A 19,984-nucleotide genomic window follows, 5' to 3' on the forward strand; every position below is an offset into this window, starting at 1 on the left:
AACAACAACACGCACACACACACACACACACACATACACAACGTAGATACAAACATCATGCCACATTCTGTACAAGTTTCATTGGGGTTGTGTGCGCAGGGGGAGGAGGAGGGGGGCGAAGGGGAAATGGGGACGACTGGGATGAACGGGGCCAGGCCTGTCAGCTGGATTTTTTCATGGGGGAATTCTTGGATCTGTGTGCGTTATTTCTGTTATTCTTCTTTTACTTTCTGCCCCTCCTCACATCACTTTTGTCGCTGTTTTGTTTTCCGATTCAATTGAAGGCTGACAGCCGCAAAAATTTCATTATGAAATTGGATCGTTGTCAATTTATTAAGAGACGGACGCGACGCGACGAGACAAGATGAGACGAGCGGAGAAAGTGCTTTGGACTGGGTTCTTTAGCGTTTATTAGCTGCAGGCAGAAATGGCTTCTAAATTGCTCACACCTGTTGTGCAGTTTTTTTTATGACTTTTTTGTTGGTGTTTCTACCTGCCTCATTTGCCGCTACAAATCGCTACTCACCTTGAAGCACAGACTGCCTGCCTGCTGCAGTGTTGCAAGTAAAGTGAAAACACTCAGAGAGAGATTCCGATGCTATGCGCCTCAGTGGCCACCCGGTTGCAAGCTACCTAACGAAATCCCCCAACCCCGATTCCCACTTCCACTTGCCGCAGTTCATAAATTAAAGCCAAAGCCGCAGCCGCCTCCAACTGCGTCTCCGTCTCCATCTCCATCACCGACTCCGGCTTGGACTCCGACTCCGACTTCGTCTACATTTGCTAGTGATGTGATAATTGCGGCTTGGCTTACTTTGTTCGCCATTTAATTGTTGTAATTTGTGCGTTGGCTGCCGCTCGTTGCTGCCACTCGTTGCTGCCACAGTTGCTATTATTTTGTTTTGTTTTGTTTTCTGCGCAGTTTTCGCTTTTCATTTTTCAAGCCAATTTATTCGAGTTTTCGCCTCGAGTTTAGCGAAATTGTTCAACAAATTCTCGCTGGCACGCATTGCTGCATGCAGATACTTGAAGCTACAGATACGGATACCCTTTTATCCATTGTTGTACATTGTTGGTGGCAATTGCAATGAATGTTGTTACTTTAGCCTCACTTGCACCTTTACGCTTCGTGGTTTGTGTCTAAGCTTTGACGTGCACTTCCTTTTCATGTTCATGCCACCGTGACACACAAAAAAAGCCGGCAAAAAATATAAAACAACATGAAAAATATACTACATCAAACCAACAAACACAAAAGTACAGCAACAATTAAATTGGACCGCCAAAATATCTGCAAATTGTGACTTCAAAGCCAAGGCTAATAATTACATTTTTAAATTATCCCAGAAGTAATTTGAAATTTTCAATATTTTTTATTAAAACTGAATAATTTAAAAAAATACTTGTATTCAAACAGATGGATATTGTTAAGGCTTTTATTTTTAATTTTTTACAAACTATAATATGACTCTAAAATAATTCTCAGCTGGATTTTTTTAACATGTCTGTAACTGTTATAAATATAACTGTTCTCTTTAAGATCCAAATACCGTTAGTCTTTCTAAAGCTAAGTTATAGTTTTGCTAGTTACAATCCCAGCCACAAATACCCAACTTTCATTGACATTTCCTGTGCCTACTAAGCGCTTCATCTTGCCCTTTACCTGCCCTTTACAGATGCCCCAACAGTTCTGTGGCAAGTAAAGGCCAAGATACTTATACATATGTATATCAAAACAAAATGCTTTGATAATATACATACAAACACAAACAAAAACACAAAAGCAAAGCTCAAAACTAAAGACGACATCAAGAAACAACAACAAAAATATCCAAAAAAAAAAAAAAACAACACATATACGGGGAAGAAAAAATCGCGGGCAATTCTCGTGTGCTAAATTCCCTGGCGAAGGTTCCGAGAAAAAAGAAAGACAAAAAATTATTTGTTCCCAAGAACATTTAAAGAACCTCGGAGACCGCAAAAGAACTTTGACATTTTCCTTTTTGTGATCAACGTCTCCGCATTCGCAGCCCCTTTTCCCCTCTACCCTCTTCCCTCCCCGCCCCTGACACACCCCCTTGGCTGTCATTGTGCTGAACGTTTTCATGTTTTTGAGCAACGAAGTTTTTGGGATTATTTTTGTGCGACTTTTCGGTCATGTGAAGCAAAAGCTAAAGCCAAAACTGAAGCTGAAGTTGAAGTAAAAGCCAAAGTTGAGGTTGACTTTTTTGACTCTTTCGTAGAATAACATGGACTTTTGTTTCATCTTTTATTCTCGTTGTTTCTGCGCTTGTTCTTGTTACTACTACTGTTGCTAGCTGCAGGGTTGTCACCTCCGGGTTTGCATGTCACTGCTAAAGACCCGAGCTGGCCATTGTTTCTCTGCAGCTCCCCTCTAACAGCTGCCATAATCGCGTTAACAACGCTGACCTTCTCATACATACATATGTGTGCGAGAGTGTGTGTGTGTGTGTGTGTGTGCCGCGCCTACATCACTTGCAGGACATTGAAGCCCTTGACGTTGGCTCCTTATGCCTGCATTTGCGTTTGATTGTGTCCCCAGCGAGGCGCTCGACGATAAATCAAAGTCGCCAAACTACAGCAAAGTGTCGGATGTCGGAGTTTTGCAAATTACTTGGAAGTGTGCCCCATGGCCATCGTCATTGCCCCTCAACGGCCCCTGGGAGTCTTCACACACACATACACACACACAAGCACACACACATCAGCTGGCATGCAAGTACAGTAAGCTAAAGTGGATCAACATATGTGGGTGTTCATTTCCAATAGCGATGACTGCGTGACTATACGATAAACTTATTTCAACTCACGATGCAAATTTTTATAATTTTAAGGACAATTTTATTTGAAATATTTTAAGATGTATCTGACAGATCTTAAGATACTGAAGAACAACAAAAATTTAAGTTTTACTGTCCAGTTTGGGATTTTATAACTATTTGAGATATATTTTCAAGTAATATTTTGAGATTTGTCTGACAGATCTTAAGATACTGAAGAACAACAAAAATTTAAGTTTTACTGTCCAGTTTGGGATTTTATAACTATTTGAGATATATTTTGAAGTAATATTTTGAGATTTGTCTGACAGATCTTAAGATACTGAAAAACAATAAAAATTTAAGTTTTTTGTCTAGTTTGTCATTTTATAACTATTTGAGATATATTTTGAAGTAATATTTTAAGCTTTGTCTGACAGATCTTAAGATCCTGAAGAGCAAAAAAATTTAAGTTTTTTTGACCAGTTTGTGATTTTATAACTATTGGAGATATATTTTTAAGTAATATTTTAAGATTTGTCTGACAGATCCTAAGATCCTGAAGAGCAACAAAAATTAAAGTTTTACTGTCTAGTTTGGGATTTTATAACTATTTGAGATATATTTTGAAGTAATATTTTAAGATTTGTCTGACAGATCTTAAGATACTGAAAAACAATAAAAATTTAAGTTTTTTGTCTAGTTTGTCATTTTATAACTATTTGAGATATATTTTGAAGTAATATTTTAAGCTTTGTCTGACAGATCTTAAGATCCTGAAGAGCAAAAAAATTTAAGTTTTTTTGACCAGTTTGTGATTTTATAACTATTGGAGATATATTTTGAAGTAAAATCAATGTAATCTTAAAAATATCAATCAGATAAAATTTAAATGGACTATAAATACAGCTTCATATATTTAATTATGTTTGTTAAAAGAAATTTGTAAATGGTTTGAATACATAAATGGTATATATACAATATTTAAATATAATTTTAATTAACCAAAGCTCTTGCTTGATAATTCATTTTTTGGGATATTTTTAAAACATAAAAAGTTGTAGAATGCAAATAATATCAATAAAAATATAAGGTCAAAGAATCGTTTTATTATTATTATAATTATATATCTTGCACGAGGATTTATAATTATTTTTCGAGTTCAATGGGATTAATTGCTCGTTGCTGATAAACTCAGGCGATACATACGATATATAAATATGTATATAATATATATATATATATATTATTATGCTATTGAGTAGTGCGTAGTAAATGGCAATTATTAATTATTGCTCGGAAGTTGCGTTACACGTTATCCAAGTAAGATTTAATAATAGCATTTCTATACTCGAAATTCGAACAGTGAGTTAAAGTACTTATTAAACTTTGGTATTGATATCGGCTTGGGGCAGAGTCAAGGGCGGGGGCAGGGGTCGTCATCCGTTAAATTAAGCTAATCAGTCGCTCGGCTGGCGATTATTGAGCAGGCGCCTCAAGTGCAAATACAACAAGAGCCAACAATAAATAAATAAATCAAATAAATCAACAACAATAAACAAAAAAGAAAAGAAAAACAAAAACTAAAGGCCAAAACTGGTGACGTAGCCAAGTGATTTGGATAAGTTAAAAGCCAAAGCGTGGGCTGCTTGATGTTTGCCTGTGATGGGGATTGGGAATAGGAATGGGATTTGGATCGAGTTTGTTTTTGGGATTGGAATTGCCCGGCGAATGCTTGACATTTCTCCAACGGCCATAAATCAGTCAGAAAGCGTGACATGATTTCTGTGCGCCACTGTGCTCATAATTAGAAAATTAGTTGGAAACTGAATGTGGCTCTCAAAATCGCAAAGTGAAGTTGTTTTTGTTGGCTTCTCGGCTGGATAAGGGTGGGGGATGGGGCAGCCTGAAGTGGGTTAAAGTTGAGCCAAGAAGCAGGCAGCTCTAAGTGCTAAGTATCTTGAAGCTGGCAGCTGACAAAGGGAGCTGCAGCTGGAGCCGAAGCTGAAGCTGAAGCTGGAGCTGACTGACACTGCTGGTGTCGGTGGTGGCAGCCACTTTGACAGACTATTATGCGGGAAAAGGTTTCTTTCACTGGGATGAGGGACGCTGCCAACTGCAAAGATGTTCGGCGCTCGCTGCGGAACTGTCATTTCCGTTTTACTTGTAAAATGAACATGGAAGTATTCGAGGCAGCCGACAAAGTGGCGTACAAGCGGACAGACCAGACCAGACCCATCCAAAACCAGAGCAGGAGCTGAAGCTGTAGCTGTAGCTGTATCTGGAGCAGGAGCAGCTGACGCTGACTTGTTATATACTAAACTGAGTCGGAGACGTAGACGGGAACTGAGACCGAGAACGAGACAGGCCAACGGAAGGATGAACCAAACAGGCAGACAGACAAACAGACACGAAGAGGCGGGCGAACTGAGAACTGAACTGAACTGAACTGAACTGAGCTGAACTGAGGGACAGGCCCTGATGCTCAAACTGGAACTGAAAACGTGGGACGGACAACATTGCGTTTAACGTTTTTCGCAAAAGTTTCAGTTTCGTGTGTTTTCGCAGCTCGTCGAAAGGAAATTGCCGGCAACAAAAGCAGCAGCAGCATTGACTCTCTGGCTCTGAAGGACTGAAGGCAAAGTGGCAGTAGAAGGGGCAGGAGAGGGGGGCAGCCAGCCAAGCATTGCACGCTGCCCCCGACTGAAGGTAACAACGCAAGAAAATGCCAGGCAGCAAGACAGGCAGAACTGACGTTAAAAGATTTCTGTACGGTATCCCGGCAACCCTGGCTGCTGCCTTTTATCCCTCACTGTCTGCGGGGCTCCCCTTCCCACCCCATTTACTTTTGGTAATCATCATGAAGTGTTTGCGCATTTGCCAAATAACAAATGTATCTTTAAATGTTGCTCTGTATTCGATGGGTTGTTTATTTACTCGTTCTAACTGGTCAAAGGTTGCGCAAGTGAAATGAAAAACAATTGGCAAAACGAGTGAAAATAAATGATATTAATTCAAATAAAAAGGCGATAAACGTGCTTCTATGCCACATAGTAAATCGAATGTTGAGTGGAGAACTGCCCTGATCATTAACTCAATAACAATGAATCTGAAATCGAGAGGCAACTTTAAAAATAGGTTCGTTTAAAGCAAATTTACGATAGCTAAACATTTGGTATTTAAATAACAATATCATGTTATTTCGATATTATTTCATAATAATAATTATTCATAGCCTAATCAGTTTTTAAGCTAAGTCATGGCAAATCAATTAAGTTTTTTTTTATGAGAAACTCGACTTATATTGCCCTGAAATAATGTTAAACATATATTTGCTGTCGTTCAAGAAATGAAATTCTTACGTCTGGCATATGGGTTGATAGATTTGAATTCCAGTGAGTGAAATAATATTTTATAAATAGGCACCCGCATAATTCGTAGTGGATTTTGCATATCAACGGAGAAAAACCACAATTAAACACACATAATTCAGTTCCATGAATTACTTTAGCTGCTTATCGCGCATTTTGATATGTGAAATAGGTTTTATCTTTTAAAATATTTTACATGTTTCTGCAGCATTTAAAATTGAATTTAAATGAAAGTCTAAGCATGGCAATTTAATAATAATGTGCTGTATTTAAGGCTAGATTGCATCCTGTAGTAAAATTCCTTGGTCTGCATTTGACACATATCCGAAAAGCTGAAGTTTTTCACTTGCAACAGCAGAATTTTGGCTTTTGTATAGAAAATAAAGCTGGCAAAACTATTAAAATTTGTAAATTTTAATGAAAAATCTTTGTAGAATGCAAAAGCAAAAGCCACTCCAAATGGCTGGCAGACACAGCTTTCCCCACAGACCCCCCCCCCACCCCCTGTTCCCTCCTAGGCCTCCCTTTGCTTGTAGCCCGGCACCGGTGACATGAATGCTGACAACGTGTCTTAGTTTGCACAAAACGAGCCACACACACACACATACAACAGTTGTGGCACTGCAGGACATGGATGCTGCCACACACACACACACACACACTCGCATACTCGCATACACACAATATGGGAGTCAACAACTGGGAGTCCACTGTGTGTGTGTGTGTGTGTGTCGACACTTTTGCCAGGCTTGTCATGTAATAGGAATTTTAATTTAATTACGCATTCAAGGCAGCCTGGAGTTGCCCCTCAAGAAGCATGAAGCGCCACAACAGCTCCGAGATTGAGGCGCCTCGAGAGGCAAAAGCCTGAGCTAAAATAAATATGCACGTTAATAGATTAGCTGGGTACACAGGCTCAAGCTGATAAGAAATCAATAAAATCAGTCTGGCATAAATCATTTGCCCATTTACATCTTGCCTGTCGATGCTTATCATCCAAATCAGCACCCCTGCCCCTTTGGCTACTCCCCCTCCACAACAAATTTAATATTCATAATTTGGCTTGAAAGAATTTCGCCTGAAAACAAACGGCGATGACATAAAAATCAATAAATAAAATTTCTCCGCAGGCGCTAAAAACTTTTTACAGGTAATTTTCTGGCGCTTTTATTTGCCATTGTCATATCAATAGACTTGGCTGGCTGGCAAAGAGTACCCCCCCCCGTCCTATCCACAGTGTCTCCTGCTTCGATTTGAGCTCTTTCTCTGGCACAAGGCCGCAATGAGTTCGTGCCAAAAAATAATTTCCTACTAGCAGACGCGAGGCGACTTTGCTGCACTTATTGTTGTTATCAACGCCTGAAATATGGCATTTTAATTTTATTAGCTGCCTTGCTGCCAGTACACACACACACACACACAATGCGATGTGCTGATGGCAATGGCGTTGACAATGCTGGCTAACTTCGCACAGTGGCATGAAATGTGTTATATTTGCTTGAACTTAATTTTTTCTCAGATTTTGAAGAGAATCTCGAATAGTTTTTAAAATTTAGAAGGAATTTATCTCAAGCATCTTTAATTTTCATTAAAAAAAAAATACATTTTTTAATAACTGTTATATCAATTGGTTTAATTTTAAAAACTTATTTTTTAAGTTGACTAAGAAGAATTATAATACTTTATAATTTTAAATATTTTGCCAACTTTATATTTTTAAGGGCCTAGCATCTCTAAATATTAAGCAGTAAATTAATTTTCATTTAAAAATAATTTTTTTAATAACTATTATATCAATTGGTTTGATTTTTAAAACTAATTTTGAAGTTGACTAAGAAGAATTATAATACTTTATAGTTTTAAATATTTTGCCAACTTTATATTTTTAAAGGTTTAGCATCTCTAAATGTTAAGCAGTATATCAATTTTCATTAAAAAAAAATACATTTTTTAACAACTGTTATATCAATTGGATTAATTTTTAAAACTAATTTTTTAAGTTGACCAAGAAGAATAATAATACTTTATAATTTCAAATATTTTGCTAGCTTTATATTTTTAAGGGCCGGGTTTTCAATGTCTTTTTAAGGGGTTTGACAAGTATACAACAGCTATTTTGAAGAAAAAAGTATAGAAATTAATGTCAAATTTGAATATCTATTTTATAAAATTTAAGCATACATTGAAAAACCGGCCCTAAATTTATCAAAATATTTTATGTGCTGTAAATTTTTGTTAAATGGATGTACAATATTACGTGTTCGTTGAATTTTTAAAAATAATTCGATATAATTTGCCTGATTTGTGTATATTTAATTATATTTTAAGTGCTTCATTAATTGGTGATAACATTTGAGAAATAATTACATAAACATACCTAACACACATACATACATAGATTACCAATGTGCGATTTATTTATTGTTGTTATTGGGCGCTTCTTGCAACAGCCTGTAGCTGTGGCCGCCAGCTGAGAGTCGCCAGTGGCAACTGCGCATGCTGCGTACCGTGGCATGCCACATCGCTCCGAGGAGTTAAGAGAACTTTGTCTTTATGGGCGCCTATCGAAGAGCCATCAAGTAACAGTTTAGCGTCTAGAATTAAGTCGTTGCTTTGGAGCACACCAAAATGCTTATTGCCACATAATGTTGCGTTATTATGTTGCCAGGCACAGTACCAGGCAATCTCTCAGCTGGCAATGAAAATTCTCTTAAGCTGGCCAATAATTTATGCCTTGCCCTGTGTTGGGTTGTGTAGTGTTGTGTTCTTTTGTGCTCTTGCAGCTTTTCGCCTGTTCACGCTTTGCTTTTTGTTGTCATTTTGTTAAGTATTTCGGTTGAGCGTTTTTCGCTCCTCGCGGAGCGTTTTTCTTCTGGCCCAAAAAGAAGAATACATTTTGTATTTTGTGGCTCCTCTGGCGGCTCCCAAAGCGGTGGCAGCTAGTTGGCAAATTGGCGGCACTGCGTGCGGGGCAGTCGAGTGCGATTCTCGTGGCCTTATTTATATTCGCAATAAACAAGAAAAGAAATAACACAAAATCCAAACGTCGTTTCCAGTGCTTTAGTGTCATGGAAATTGGCTCTGGTCGCAATTCGCCGACGGCAAAATCCTGTCCCAGTGTTTTTAAATGAGTTGTTAATGCGTGTGGCTCGATCGCTGACTGATCACGGTATGAGCTGGCGTTGGCGTTGATGCTGCCACTGCCACAGCCCCTGCCACAGCGAGTTCACCATCGAACATCGAAGCGAACATGTGCCCCATAAAGCAGATGAAATTGTTGTGTACAATCATACTGGAAAAACGAAAACTGCGCCTCAAAACCAAACGGAAAAAGTTCCACACATAACAAGCGGCCATCAAAAAGGATTTCTTCTTGTATCCTGAGTTTTCTAAGTGTATTCGGTTTCAGCTCTAGCATTTTGAAAGCACTCATAACCGCTCAACAGGACTTTCAAATCTGCAGGTAATACTCTCAATACGTCTTTAAATATATTTTCAGCATTTGATGTCTGACAAAACTTTAGGCTTTGCGGTACGATTGTCCACGTTTCAGTTTGTTTCGACTTCATTAAAGTTGACAAACTTTGAACTTTGCACTTGCTTGTTTTGGTTGCAGCAGCTGGTCACAATATTTGGACTACTTTACAACTTTTCTCGTCCTGTGAACCCAATGACAAACTGTCGAAATGTTTTGTTGACTCTTTAGCTAAATATAAATGTACTTTTGAAGTTCTTGTACAACTTTTATGATGTACAAGAAGAAATGAAGTACACAAAAAGAGAATTGCCCATTGTATTTATTAAGAACAGAAATTGAGGAATATTTAAGGAATTTATTTACAGCACTTTTTTTTAAATTAACAATAAGATATATCCAAAACTTAAGTTCATATCATGTATATCATTTCCATTAATTTTTTTGTTTTACAATTCGAACATACTCAACTTTTAGCATTTCTCATTTAAAATCGGTTGTTGATTATCTAGATTATATTCGATTATTAATTTTAACTAAAGATAAGCTGCAGTCAAAAAGACAGATAGCTCTCTAAATATTCCCTTTTTGAATCTCGATTTGGTTCTTCGCAAACATCGTCGCAGAATGCGGTTCAGATTTCGTTTGGCATCTGGAATCTGTAACATTTGTCGCATTTCTTTAACATTTTTACCTGCCAAATGTTCCTACTACGGACTGTCCTCCCGTGCTCCTGTAATGGTATAAATGCTCTCCCGGCGCCCCGCATGCCACAAAATTTAATGCATTTCATTGCCGCAACAACAACAGCAACAACAACAATAAAATGTGTAACGCATGAGATGAAAAGCAGCGCAGAAAAATAAAATGAAAATGAAAATAACAAAAAAGAAGCAAACAGCAAACGCAAAAATTTTAAACATGGCGCGAACATAATGTCCTGTGTCCTTGTCCTTGCCGTTTCCCTCATTCTGCCTCCAGCTTTTTCCTCTTTTATTTTTATTTTTATTTTTTTTTGCATTGCTTTGCGAATTTCCCTTCTGCTGTTGTTGTGAAAATCGAACATTGATTTATGGCGTGTGTGTGGCAGGGCAAAAAGTGTGGCTCCCTCAGAGTAAGAGGAGGAAGACAGCGGGACAGGCTGAGACAGGGGAAGAGCGAGAGGGAGTGAAGGGATCAAAGGTACTGCCGAGTATCGAACCTGATGACGATGATGCTGATGAGCTGGAATTGTTTTTGATATGTCGCACACACACACACACACACATATATATATATATATGCAGGTCGACAGCCCTTCCTTTTACACTCACACACACACGAACACTCGCAGTTGCGATTATTATTTGTGACACACACACACACACACACACTGCGTTGTCCCTCATTTTGCATTCATTGGCAATGCATTTACAACAACCACAACAACCAGGGGCAACAACAATAAAAAATTGTAAATGCAATTCGTAGGGCATAAATTTAAAAAACGCGTGTCACATGTCGATTTTCGATTGTTCGCAAATTAATATATAAAATACGCGCCACGAACTCCGAACTGCGAATGTTGCGGCTGCTTTTTGCGGTTTTTTGCATTGTTGCATGGTTATTGTTGTTGGCATTTTTAGTTTGAGTGCGGCATGTAAGGAATCGATTTGTACCTGGCTTACTGGAACCAGGCTTTAAACGGTTTGATGATCTCCATTTAGTTCAAACGATTACGAAACATTCGTGATTTATGTGCGAAATAATTTTGTAAACTGTCTTTTTGTACTTTATTTGTTAATTTTAAGTAAACTCGTGGCTTTTATATAAATTTTCAGAAAACTTAAAATTTTTCACTTAGAAAAGTAGAATACGACTCGGTGAGACTTTAGATAACATAAATATGAATCGAATTTAATGTCGTATTCTATTAATATTTAAAATATTTTACTAATTTTCGAGTTCCATAATAAAACAAATATTATTATGGAAAAAATAATTTATAGACTTACCTTATTTCAGCTCACTCAATTGTACTAAATATCTAAAAATATATTGAAATATTTTTTAAAGAAAAATTTAATAATTAATTTTCCCACTACACACATAATTTCAGAATTATAATTGACATACTTAGTCCAAATAAGCATAAGCTATATAGTAAATAGAAAATATTGTTCAGATCAATTTTCTACCTAATATAATTGGGATTACATATATTTATGCCTAACGTTTCCATCTCTACCCAATATTTATTGCTAATGACAACCGTTTACAGCTGCCAGGTCTAGGAAAACAGTTCAATTAGAAGTCCCGGCTCGAACTTGGAGTTGGAGTTGGCTTTGGAATTGAAGTTGGACTTGGAGTTGAGCCTCTGGCGGTGTCTTCACAAATGAATTCATTTATTTCTTATTGCGATGAATCAGCTGCGACTGGCAAATGGGCATTTTTATTATTTTGGTGGGGGCGGGTCGGAGCTGAGGGGGCGTGCTACGGCTGCTAAGCTGAATGTGAAATGCAGAAAACGCCACAAAATCGACAAACGATGCTGCGCCTTCGAACCGGCTGTGGATTAAGTTGTGAATCGTGATTTTGCGACTGCAAGTGGATGAGCCTCTTAAGACCTCAAGATGTGAAGCTTGGTTCGGTTCGGTTCTGTTCGGTTCGGTTCTGCCCTGCCCGCGGTGATTAATCCATGAACTCTGCGCTCAGGCAGATTTGCAACGGCAGATACTCAAGAGCTTGCAACAGATGCAGACGCGCCTTCCACCTGGTCGCAGTTTAGACACAAAGTTGCAGACACCGAGAGACCTCATGGCCGGTCGTCTGGGACGGGGAGCAGGCGATATTTAACCCATGATTACAATGTTTGTAAATTTTGGTGTGTCTTTCCCTTTCAGGCAGCGTCTCCTGTCTTCTGTCCTCTGTCTACTGTCTTCTGCCTTCCTGCCATTTTGTTTTCACCTTGCGGCCAATTTGTTCGAGAAACTGTTCAGACTCTGCGACTCGACAGCGCGCAAAATGAAGCTAAATTGGCCCTGGCCACTGCAGCTGTTGCAGTTGCACATCGGATCGGATGGGGCAGGGCAGAGAATGGGTGCAGTGGGGACTGGTGGCATATGCGGATGTTTGGGGGCATCATTTGGCTCCTCACGCCTGGTAGTTGAGCAATTTATTATTGCTGCAAATTGATTTTTATCTACGCTTAATCGATTGTTGTGCACGTATGTATGTGCCTAGGTCCCCATCCCCATCCCCTTACCTATTGCCAATCCCCTCCCCTTCTCCTTTGATACCCCAATGTGGAGATCAGCAATCCCTGGAGGGGCAATGGAGTGCAGAGAAGAGCTGGATTAAGGAAATTATTTATGTTAGTTCACACGTTGTTTTACACGTAATTTATTAACAGCGTTTTCTAGCGCAAACGATGTGACCTTGGGGCCAAATGGGCATCGATTATGCCGCCGTGTTAGAAATTGTCGGCGTTGGTCCGTCTGTCCGTCGGTCGGTCTGTCGGTCGGTCGGTGTGTCTGCATGTCTGTCGGGTGTGAAGGTGATTTACAATGGTTGCCAACTTCTAAACTAGCACTCGATGTAGCACTTGCATGCATGATCCCCACATTTTTCAGCTCAACTTCGATATTTATGACATTGAAATGAGCGCCAATTGGCGCAATTACCGGCGCGTGTTTAGCCAGCGGTGATTTTCGGATCTTCAAGTTCTGATTTCAGCTAAAATGTCTTGGCCCAGAGCATCATAGATTGGCTAGAGCGAAAGACTTATGGCATTCCTTTGCGACAGTTGTTAGCCTATCAATGGACTTATTATTTGGGAATTTATTAAAATACAGTTTACAAATTAATATAAAAAATAAAATAATATTCTTAAAAAGTGTATTAAGTCAGATTAATGTAGAATTCAATAAAGTAATACCTCATCTGTGAGTGCTAGAAAATCAAACTGAAAATTAATCTGTTTTTTTTTTTTCACTTTTATTATAATAACACTTTTTTTGCATCAAATTTAATATTTAAAAAACTTTCTAGACTTCTTTGATTATATTCTACTTTTAATGCCAAAAATTTATTTTAAAGCTAAAACCTGAAAATAGTTGCACATTGAAACAAACATTGACGCTCAATATGAGAGGGAAAAAAAGTGAAAAAAAGTCGACATGCACTTTTATCAGAGGGTAATAATTCATTACACACATTTTTGCCGCTTCTCTTTACTCTTTATCCCCCCTCTCGCCGTTCGCCCTTCTCCCTTCCACTCTATGCTTGTGTTTTACGCCTTAAACCATCAGCAGCGATGTCCGACAGAGCAGCATCGGATGTGCTGCATTTACCGCATTCGACATGACCCTGCCCCGTATCCCGAGCTCTTTCCCGATTCCGTCTCGGTTCCTGTTTCCCTTATCCTTGTCTGTGTCCTCCATTTGCACTTAACTCGTGTGTTTGTAATAGAGAACGGGATCGGGAACGGGAAGAGGAATGGTCGCTTGATTGTTTCTTGTAGCTTGCGTGTTGGCAACGAGAAAGTGGGCAGGGGCGGGGGCAGGGGGAAGTACGAGGTAGAGGGAGATGTGTTCATCAGCGTTAACATGAGACTGGCAGCTTTTAACGGTAACAGAACTAACTGTTTGTGATAAGGCCAACAGTTTTGTTGGACCATGGCACGCACCTAGAAAAAAGCACACATATGTATTGAAAAGGCGAGTGTTGAGAAGGGGGGAGGGGCTGTGGTCTGGGATAAGCCAGTGGTTGGCCAGAGCTCAATTAACTAATTGTACACAGAGGACTGCAATCAAGTTTTGCCTGGCACAGCCCAAAGGACTTGTGAATAATATTCATTAATTGCGTAGCAGTTAACACAGAAAAAGGGGTTGGGCCAACATCATCATGTCGCTTGATGGATAAGATTTCAGGCAACTGGCAACTGGCAACTGAAATGGGTAGAAAAAGGAGCAGCCGCAGGAGCATGAACCAGGAACCAGGAACCAGGACCAAGTGCTGCCAGAAAGGCAGGGCCATAAATCAATGTAACTGTCAACGTCATCGGCATCAGCAGAGCGTCAATATTAGCAGCAGCAACAACAACAACAACGACAACAACAATGAGAACGACAACGATAACGACGAACAACCCCCGAAGTATGCAGCAGTAATCAGAGCTCTCGCCTGGCCACGCCCATTAACTCATGCGCCCATCGGCCATGACTCTTCAATGTACAGTGTAGAAATGAGGCGATGTTTAGTTTGGGTTTCATTTTGCATAGGCAACACTTTTTCCAGCGATGACGTCAGCAAGCATCGAGAATAAGTAAATTGTTTCAAACTGTCAACTAATACACACACACACACACATACACTTCCACGTATTTATAAATGCATATGTGTAAGTGATTTCCCCTTTTACACTCACAGCAGACAGACAGGATATTACAAGTTGCCTGCGAGGGAAATTAGATCTTGCAACTGCGTCTTAAACATGCGACAATATCTCAGATGCAGACTGAATCTCTGAGCAACACACACAGATACTCACACACACATATATAATGTACATATGTATATTTACTAGCTGCTGGCTAAGTGGGAAAAGTCAGCAGTCCAATTCCCCGGAGGCGTTTGGCGCCAGCAAATACATGTTTCACTTAATTGGAATGATTTCGTCTGTGAAATATGATTTTAGTTTTCATCTTTACAAAGAGACGGAGAGAGAGAGAGATGAGGAGAGAGAGGGAAGCAGAGAGTAAAGTTGAAATTCCTTGGATTGTAGAAAAGGAAGATAGATTTAAACTTGATTTAATGCGGGCTATTTCATGAGGTCAATATAGTTTCAAAGGGAATTTAATTGTAAGCAATCAAAAATTTCTACATTTTTGACGATAAAGTATCCTTCAAGATCATTTAACTGGCACTTGAAATATCAACAAAATGTTGAATAAAATATTATCAACTAATTTATTATTTAATTATTTTTTCTCAATCTACACGCATTCTAAACGATATATATTTGTAAATATTTGCACTTACAACAGACACATATATCATATTAAAATGTTAATTCAAATTTGTTAGCTACTCGCTTTGCAAATTGAACTAATTCTCGATTGCTTCCTTTACTCTCATTGCAGGTAAACACGCAAATAGTCTCGCACACCTGTACTTGAGGTATTCATGCATCTTGGCCAAGTTGGAGCTACTTGGCTCTGTATGCATTTCAAATGCCTTAAATGCGCATGCAGCATTCCTGCAGTCGCCTGTATCTGATTTCTGTCAACATTAAAATTGCAGACTTGACAATGCACAGGGTACAAAAACAACAAAGGCAACAGCAACTAACTAAGTAACCCACAGATACTCACATCGACTGACAGACAGTGGTGGCAAGTGAACAAGGTGGCAAGGTGGCAAGGGGCAGGACTGAGACTGAGACTGATGTTGTTGTGTTGCTTTGTTGTTGCATGTATCTAAAAGTGTATTCCTAGCGATAACACAAAAGGCTAAAACGCCTCAAACTGGCCAAATGGCAAAGAGAAGAGGCATGCAACGACCATTGCCAGAGTCAGAATCAGAGTCAGAGTCAGAGCCAGTGAGTGGCAACAGAGATTATAAATTGAAATTGAGTTCATAAAACACGAATCAGCAAAACGTTTAACATCTTTATTCCTGCGAAATGGCACAGACGGCAAGGCAACTTCAACCTCCACCGGCAACCGCAAGAGTCAGCATCGGTCGTGGCATTGCAACGGCAACATTGACTCCGACTCCGACTCCGATTTCGACTCTGATTCCGAATGCATCTGTGGCAGCAGTTGAAGCCCAAGGTGCGAGTTCGAATGCAATCAAACAAGCGTAAGTCAATTGCACAACTATGCTGGATGCTGTGTGCTGCATGCTGCATGCAGCATGCTGTATGCCTCATGACTGAGGCAGACTGCTGCCAACCAGCCAGCCAACCAACTAGCCCAGCAAATAGACAGACAGATGTACGCGAGTTGCAAGCTGCCAAACAGGCGATGCGTCGCAATGTCGACCGACGCGATGACTCCCAGCACAGTGGCCAAAATTAACGAAATTTCCCCCATTACAATTTCTTTCTTTTACAATTCACATTTAGTTTACTTTTGTTTATAATAGTTTACAGAACAAGTCTTTAGTAAGTCATAATAGTGTACTGTTTCAACCAACTGCACTAATTTTATTAAGACTATTTGCTTTACAAATATCGTATTTAATCAGAGCAAAAAGAGACCGAATTATGGTCATATTAAGTCCTTTATCAATATTATTTTTGTGCTAAAGTTGTCTGTATTAGCCCACCATACTAATTACACTATATTCAAACCTTTCTTTGTGCTGAAATTCACTGTTTCAACCCACTGCACACATTTTACTAAGACTAATTGCTTTATACATATCGTATTTAATAAATAATAATTAGAGTAAAAAGAGACCGTATTATGGTCTTATTAAATCCTTTATCAATATTATTTTTGTGCTAAAGTTGTCTGTATTAGCCCACCATACTAATTAGACTATATTCAAAAATTCCTTTGTGCTAAAATTCACTGTTTCAACCCACTGCACACATTTTACTAAGACTAATTGCTTTATACATATCGTATTTAATAAATAATAATTAGAGTAAATAGAGACCGAATTATGATCATACTAAGTCCTTTATCAATATTATTTTTGTGCTAAAGTTGTCTGTATTAGCCAACCAAACTAATTACACTATATTCAAACCTTTCTTTGTGCGGAAATTCACTGTTTCAGCCCACTGTACAGTGTTGGGATGCTGTGAGCACAGAATGTGGAATGTGCACGCGTTGAATTTCTTGTAGACGTGCGATAAAAATTTGCGACATTGCAACAGTTTGGTGAACGTGCGAGTTGCGAGGTGAGAGATGGAGGTGCCACTAGCTGCGACTCTGCAGCTACATGGAGCGCTGCCAGCTGGCGTCGACGTACTCGTAGATCGGGGCACTCAATGCCAGAGCTCTTAGCATAAGCCGCAGCGCACAAAGCCAGATGACATGCCGATACTGTTAATCTGCGTGAATAAAAATGTAAATGAATTGAAGATTGCGTCGCCATCGAAGTCAGTGTCAGGGGCATCATGAAGTTGCAGCATTATGAGCTATGGCCAAGCAGAGGCCACTTAGGTGCCTACAAAACTGCCTCGACAAGTGACACGTCAGATTAGGACCAGGCTATCATGCAGGCAACTGTGGACAACGTTTAATAAGCTGTGACATGCAGGTGAGCTGCAGCCTCAGGCTCGGACTCAGGCACAGGATGATGATGCTCACTCGCAGCCGAATCCAGCGAGCTTAACACGAATATTGATTGAGGCTGCAGACCAATGGCAACTCACAGTCACAGTGTGTGTATGAGTCAGTCAAGAGTTATAAAGTGTGGACAAGTTTAGCAGCAAATGATGGCCAGATCGAGTACCCAACTAAAGTCTACATCAAAATCAACATACTGAAAATATACTCGAATAACATAAGCAGCCTGAAGAAAGCTAACGACCAAGTTTTTTGTTTTGCTGTGTTGTGGATGCTCGCAAACATGTTTCAAGACCAACTTCGCCACATGAAAGCCAAAAACACAATCAACAAAACGCCAGCTGCGTGGTCAGAGGCGTAGAAGGGGATTGCAACAAGTAGAGGGAAAACTAAAATAAAGTCCAGAAAGACATTATTGATAGAAATTGTCAAGAAGGATTATGAGTAATTATAAATACTAAGAAAAATTCTGAATATGTTGAGTGTGAAATAAATAAATAAAGGTTATACAAAAAGTGTCTTAAAGAAACATTTTATTTAAAATCTTGTGCATATTCCAAACGTTAGTTTAGGTCTTTTCATTCAACTTAGATTAAAGTTAGATTCTTTTTAATAACGACACTTTTTGAGAATTAAGCCCCTGTTTTCAAGCCACTGGCTGCAGACCATTCAATAACTCCCCTCTGGTCTTTGCTCCTAGTGATTGCTTTCTCATAAAGTGTTTGTCGATAAACCGTAGCAAATGTGAGGGATGTTTGTGAACTGAGACAGAGACTGAGGTTGAGGTTGAGTAAATGGCGAACGTGTGCGATTGACCAAAGCGCATATAATAAAAATTAAATCGCACAAAATAAAAATGTTCAAGTGGCGAGTTGGAGGCACGAAACCGACAACCAACAGTCAGGAACCAGCCAGGAAAATGAAGATGAAGCTGAAAAGACAAGCAAAGAGGAGAAAGGAAGAGCGAAACGGGAAAAAATAAAATCGAGTCACGAACATTGAAATATGTGTCCACAGCTGATGAGGAGGACATGGACATGGCGCATTGGCAGTCACCGCCATCGCCATCGACACCGACACCGACACCGACACTGGCTGATAAATGCGTGGAAAATGCAACAGCTGCCAGAGCTGGATAACAGCAGGCGCTGCCAGAGCCAGAGCCAGAGCCACAGGCAGAGAAACTGAAAGGAGAGCGGAGAAAGGCGCGCAATGTGATGTTGGTAAACAAATCATTTGAAAGGATTTTCACACACAATCTATCTTCGTTCCATTGGCCTCGTCTGACTGCCTTCGACTTGTCTCTGCGAAGCTGCCAAACGGCGGCTCAAGAAATTTGTCAGTGCGCTGCGGGATTGGGCACAGAAACAGGAACAGGAACGGGAACGGCAACAGGCAACAGGCAAACGAACCTGTTTGCATGCCAAATGCAATATAAAGAAATGAAAATACAATCGAATCCTTTGCGGCACACGCAGCTCAAGCGAAAGTGTCAAGCAACAGGACCCACAGTAAGAACTGCAGCAGGACAATGGAGTGTGCGGATTAGTCCTTTTGCACCGGCTGCTGTGGAAAGAGAAAGTTGCATTGTTATTGCATTACAGCGGCTGAAATGTTGAATTTGTTGTTATTATGTGCCCATTTGAATAGCCAAAACATTGGACCTCCCGAGTTCCTACAGAGGTCGACAGAGAACTTATGTAACTTGACTTGTAGTCGAACAATCTGGATTAGTTACAGCTTGACTCGAACAACGAGTGCAAGGACACACACACACACACACACATAGCCCATTTGCATGGCCCCGAAAAGAATCTGACAAAGGCTGAGAAACCGTGCAAGCTGCAGGCAAATGCATAACATTATGCAATGGCTGTGTCCTTGTGACCACGTCAAGGTCAGCTGAAAGTGCAAGCGATATTTTTAGAGCCTTCAATTGCCGAGCCATGCTATCGAAGTGTCCTTTATGCGGTTGACAAAGTGTAGCAAGGTCAATGTCTCCGAATTCTTAATTTTACCCAAGTACCTACGGTTGTTCCTACAGCTATGGTTATTATGCCAATCATTAGTTTT

The 19,984-nt window shown here is 39.7% G+C and overlaps 2 protein-coding genes across 2 annotated transcripts in view; both read left to right on the forward strand.

The window, feature by feature from the left end:
- LOC117789610 (homeotic protein antennapedia) overlaps positions 1-19,984 on the forward strand; it is a 118,417-nt gene that overhangs the window by 38,176 nt on the left and 60,257 nt on the right. The gene's annotated exons all lie outside the window — the stretch shown is intronic.
- On the forward strand, positions 9,402-9,618 carry LOC117792691. Its single transcript, XM_034632922.1, has 2 exons — positions 9,402-9,484; positions 9,561-9,618. Exons 1-2 carry the CDS (start codon positions 9,402-9,404, stop codon positions 9,616-9,618), a joined length of 141 nt encoding a protein of 46 aa, XP_034488813.1.

This window comes from Drosophila innubila (genome assembly GCF_004354385.1).
Source record: "Drosophila innubila isolate TH190305 chromosome 3R unlocalized genomic scaffold, UK_Dinn_1.0 2_E_3R, whole genome shotgun sequence".
NCBI classification, from domain to species: Eukaryota; Metazoa; Arthropoda; class Insecta; order Diptera; family Drosophilidae; genus Drosophila; species Drosophila innubila.

Bases quoted from the DNA above. Each gene is read 5' to 3' on its own strand.
- LOC117792691 (XM_034632922.1), top strand. From the start codon at position 9,402: ATGTGCCCCATAAAGCAGATGAAATTGTTGTGTACAATCATACTGGAA. The intron at 9,485-9,560 runs GTTCCACACATA...ATTCGGTTTCAG, and splicing joins CTCAAAACCAAACGGAAAAA to CTCTAGCATTTTGAAAGCAC.